The sequence below is a fragment of the Galeopterus variegatus genome, unplaced genomic scaffold (assembly GCF_000696425.1).
Source record: "Galeopterus variegatus unplaced genomic scaffold, G_variegatus-3.0.2 Scaffold1322, whole genome shotgun sequence".
NCBI lineage: Eukaryota > Metazoa > Chordata > Mammalia > Dermoptera > Cynocephalidae > Galeopterus > Galeopterus variegatus.
In genome coordinates this window covers 400,917-405,496 of record NW_007727433.1, presented here as the reverse complement: position 1 = coordinate 405,496, position 4,580 = coordinate 400,917, and the positions used below count along the sequence as shown (strand labels likewise).

The following is a 4,580-nucleotide window of genomic DNA, read 5'->3' as shown; positions in this document are numbered from 1 at the left end:
TGCTGGGTCATGGTCTCCAGCCTGCTGGCCCACCTGCAGATTGGGTTTGCCAGCCTCTACAGTCATGAGCCAACTCTGTCATCTCTATATATGTATACGTGTGTGTGTGTCCTGTTGGTTCCGACTCTGGAGAACCCTAATACACCTCCCTAGAAGGTTTCTTCCTCACTGGGAGCTTGGCCCTTTCTGGCCTCGATAAGCTGGGAGGGGTGGAGGATGCAGAGGTGGTTCCCCTCTCCACTGCAGAGCTTCCCAAGCCCAGCCGATGGTGCCAGCTTGCAGGCAGGTCTCCAATGACTGAGGCCCGGCTGCATCCCTCCCAGAGGCTCCCCACCCCTCTGCTCACTGGGAAGGTCTCCACCCAGCCATCCAGCCTGGCGGCCATGGCACAAATCTCAGAGGCCATGGGTTGCTGCCCTGCCCTCCACTGGTACACTGACAGCTGTAAGCTCTCCAGCACAGGAACAGGCCTCTCTGCACATATGGCAATGTCAGAAATCAGGCCACTAAGGGCTGGAAATCAATTTATTTAAAGGGTTGAGAGAGAAATAACAGCACCCGTGAATCAGGTCAGTAATGCAAGATGGTGGCTTGAGTGTGCTGGTGGCCACAGGAAGCTCATCAGTTATCTGAGGATCCTTTTCTCAAATGTCCAGTGGGGTCATGGGTGCTTGGCAGCTGGCCAAGCTCAGGATGCCTGGGGCCCTCTAGTCCTCACAGAGAGGAGAGGAATCTCCCTGTCAGTGGAGGGGCAGGAGACGGGCTGGGCTCCCACCTGGCTGAGCGTTCATGGAGGAGGACCTTGACAGTAGGTGTGGCTGGAGACTCTCCAGGCCTCTGAGTCCAGAGGAAGGTGATTTTAACTTGGTTGTGGGGGCAGAAGAGGAGGAAGGAGGTTGAGGTTAGAGAACCCATCCCTGCTCTGGGCAGGGAAGCTCTTGGGGACCATGGAGATTCCCAGTGTGAAGGGATGTGCCCCCTCCCTGGCTACAACCCTGGCTGACTCCTGAGCTGAGCAGGGCCATAGGCAGCTGGCCACTGTGGAGATGGTCTGTGTGGCCTGGCTAGAGAACCTAGTGCAGGAGCTTTGAGCCAGGAGCAAAGAGTGGAGAGCAGAGTTGGGCGGGCAGGACATGTCAGTCCTTGCCTGCCGGGGCCAGGCTACGGGGGAGCAGCTTGGTATGTCCAGAAGGGGACAGAGGTGCCCCAGCAGGGGGGTCCAGCTTCATCTTGTCCAGGACAGTCTTCTTGATGGCAGCTGGTGAGACCTTCTCCTGGTCAGCCATGGACTGCAGCTCCCTGGAAAGGCAGTGAGGAGTCAGGTCTGGGGCTCAGCCTCCTTCCAGAACCCAAGGGTCCATGGGGGATGAAGGAGCAAAGCCCCACAGCTCCCAGCACCTGCTAGCCCCAGGCGGTGCCATCACCCCTACCTCAGGGCCTTTGCACCTGCAGTGCCCCCTGCCAGCTACACCTCCCATACATACACTCAGCTGCACGGCTCCCTCTCGCCATCCAAGCCGGCTCAGAGGTCACCGCATCTACTGCAGTGCCCCCAGATCCCAAGCCCTCACTGCCCGACTGACTACAGGACGAATGTTTATGCCTTCCCCATCTGCCCGGCAGGCCCTACATCCTAGCCTTTTGTCATGTGCTAGCACTCAGAGAAGTCTGTGGGCACCGCAGTGAGAAAGACGCCATCCGTCCATCCCACAGACCTGACCTTGCGGGACAGCGACTCCAGCCCTGGCTCTGCTTTTCCCCAGCTGCAGGATTCCAGGCAAAACACCAAACTCTGCACCCATCTCCTGCTCTTTGGTTTTCTTTCAACTCTCATCCAGCATTCCTCTTGCCAGAATGCTGCTACGTGCCTTGTTGGTCTAACCCCCCAGCGAGGCCTGGGGGCAGACCTGACCTGGCCCACAGAGGTTCCCCAGAGTGCTGCCACCTCACGGCCTGGCTCCCTGACTGGGTGATGATCCTGGCTACGATAATGATGAAACCACATAGGCACACATGAGAGCGCAGAGGAGGCCTCCGGATGCATATGTGGATGTCCCTTCCTCACAGGACAATGGAGGGTGGTGAGGGGCACCGCAAACTGTGACCCTGGAGAAGCGTGGGACCCCCAGTGTCCCGCCCAGCGCCAGGCCAGAGCTCATTTACTATCTCAGTGAATGACAGCACTGATGCCTGCCAGGCCAAGGGCTCTGGTGTGCTGGGCGGGCAGCCAGGGGAGGGGGCAGCAGCGGGGGCCCACCGTGTGCGGATGCAGGAGGCCTCCACGGCATTGATGAGCAGGGAGCGGAAGCCACCACTCTCCAGCACGTGCAAGGCATGGATGGTGGCCCCACCAGGAGAGCAGACATTATCCTTGAGCTGGCCTGGGTGCTGTTCTGAGTCCAGTAGCATCTTGGCGGCTCCCTGTAGCCAGAGACAGGGGCTGATGGCTGTGAGGCGCCTACCTGGCTCTGAGGGGTGCTACCCAAGCCACTATAGCACCCACTGACTCCCCACCCATCCACTCCCAGGACACCAGCAGAGGGCCAGGAAACACTGACCAGGAGGGCCTGCGCACCGAGGCGTACTGCCAGGCGCCTTGGAAGTCCCATCTTCACACCCCCATCAGCCAGAGCATCTAGAGCTGTGAACGCCTGTGGGGAGAGGGCACCCTAAGTCGCTGTCCCGGCCTCTCTTCCTCCACCTCTGGGCAATGCCCTCAGGAGCCTGGAGCAGGAAGGTCATCAGGGAAGGGCAAAGGGCCAATTCTCACAGCCTTGTAGCCCCACCTGGCCTTCCGAGGGGAGCAGGAGCAGACGTGCCCTGACGTGCTAGGAACCACCGCCGCCCACCCACTCTCCTTCCCTCCAGTCCTCACGTAGGCAGGGCCGCTTCCGCTAAGCCCTGTGACCGCATCAATCAGGTCCTCCTCCACCTCTGTGCAGAAGCCCACACTGCCGAGGAGCTGCTCCAGGAGCCTGCCGTCCTCCACCTGGGCGTGTGTGCCCGTGGCGTACACAGTGGCCCCCTCTCGCACCACGACTGGGGTGTTGGTCATGCAGCGGATGACCTTGGGGGCTGGCTGAAATGCCATCAGCTTCTGCAGGAGAAACCGTCTGTGTCCACCCTAGCCTCAGCCATCCTGCCCTCACCCCAGCTGAGCATTTCCTGAGTTCTCACCGTGGTCTGGGCCGCTGCACCCCTTCCCAGATGAAACTCCCGACCGCTCTGCAAACAATCCACCCTCTCTCCAAACCCTGCTGGGCCCAGCCGGCAGTGCCCACCTTCTCAATGGAGCTGATGGTGACACCAGCTGCACAGGACACCACGATGTGCCTGTCCTCGATGTCGGCGCCAATCTCATCCAAGATGAAGGGGATGATGTGAGGCTTCACGGCCAGGAAGAGCACGTCACTATGCTGCACCGTCTCCTTGTTGTGGGGTGTCAGGTTCACCCCCATTTTCTGTAGAGAGTGCCGACGTGGGCTCGGCCTGGCCCTGTGGCTGTCTGGCCCCACCTAGCCTTGCCCTCTCTTCCCCCCCAGGCCCCACACATAGAACAGCACGGAGGCTGCTGGGGTGTGGGTAGGCTGTGGGCTCAGGACATGGAGCTCCGACCCCCTCAACTACCCTACGCTCCCAGAAGAGGAGAGGCATTCTGTTCTGGAATGTGTCCCGTTTACAGACAGAAAATGGACACTCTATCCGTGCCATAGCCCTGGCCCATTCTCCCTTGGGCCCCTGCCCTCCAGGTGTGAGTGGTGGTGTGGGCTGTGGTCGCAAGCTGCCCCACTCTTGGATCTGAAACTCTAATGAAGCCATGGCGAACTGAAGCTGGGTTCAGCCCCTGCGGGTGTCCTGTGGGGCCCCCCCATGGTGGCCCTTGCTCAAACGTTAATGTGGGGAACCCCATTCCAGACCAACCAACAGCCCCTACCATCAGCTGTACACATGCGCAGCAGCCAGGTCCTGAGAGCCTTGCAGGGTGAGAAAGCAGGGTCTCTCCCTCACTGGGGTAGGGGGCCGGGACACAGCACCTTCCCAGCCCCCCAATGTCAGCACTGCCACAGATCCACCCCCGACACACTGGACATACTGACGGGCCCTGGAGGGACGCAGTCTTCCCTCTACCCCCGACCCTGCACCTACCCTGAGAGCAGAAACCGTGGCTAGGTCCATGTCAGGGGAGCTGGCCACGATCTTGTGGGCAGCAAGGACACCTGCAGGGACAGGTTCCTCCCTTAAGGCCAGATCTAGCAGCCCTGCTCCACATGCCCAGGAAGGTGAATGAAAAGAGAAACCCCGACCCCAAAGGCTGGACAGCAACATCTCCGACCCCAAACATGTGGAAGCTGCTCTTTCCACGGGACTCGGCCCGCAACCCCGCGCCCCACCCTCTGCCCAGCCCTTCCCCCTCGGTCCCCTCCCTTGCCCCGGGGCCTACCTGCTGCCGTGAAGCCCCTGGCCAGGGCAAAGGCCAGCTGGCCCGCCCCGATGAAGCCCACGCTCATGCCGGCCGCGGCGTCGCCCGCAGCGCTCACAGCTGGCGCCGGCTCCGCAGGAGCAGCTGCGGGACCAACCCG

The 4,580-nt window shown here is 61.0% G+C and overlaps 1 protein-coding gene across 1 annotated transcript; it reads right to left on the bottom strand.

Annotated features, from left to right (window-relative positions):
* Nucleotides 1–507: 507 nt before the first annotated feature.
* On the bottom strand, nt 508–4,551 carry PYCR1 (pyrroline-5-carboxylate reductase 1). Its single transcript, XM_008576286.1, has 7 exons — nt 4,442–4,551; nt 4,147–4,217; nt 3,282–3,461; nt 2,876–3,097; nt 2,559–2,651; nt 2,258–2,421; nt 508–1,299 (listed from the first exon to the last, which is right to left on the bottom strand). Exons 1-7 carry the CDS (start codon nt 4,506–4,508, stop codon nt 1,137–1,139), a joined length of 960 nt encoding a protein of 319 aa, XP_008574508.1. The 5' UTR covers nt 4,509–4,551; the 3' UTR covers nt 508–1,136.
* Nucleotides 4,552–4,580: the final 29 nt, after the last annotated feature.

Coding starts and splice junctions, on each gene's coding strand:
- PYCR1 (XM_008576286.1), bottom strand. CDS start 4,508: ATGAGCGTGGGCTTCATCGGGGCGGGCCAGCTGGCCTTTGCCCTGGCC. Junction 3,098..3,281: donor CCATCAGCTCCATTGAGAAG/GTGGGCACTGCC, acceptor TTTCTCCTGCAG/AAGCTGATGGCATTTCAGCC. Junction 2,652..2,875: donor GCGGAAGCGGCCCTGCCTAC/GTGAGGACTGGA, acceptor CTCTCCCCACAG/GCGTTCACAGCTCTAGATGC.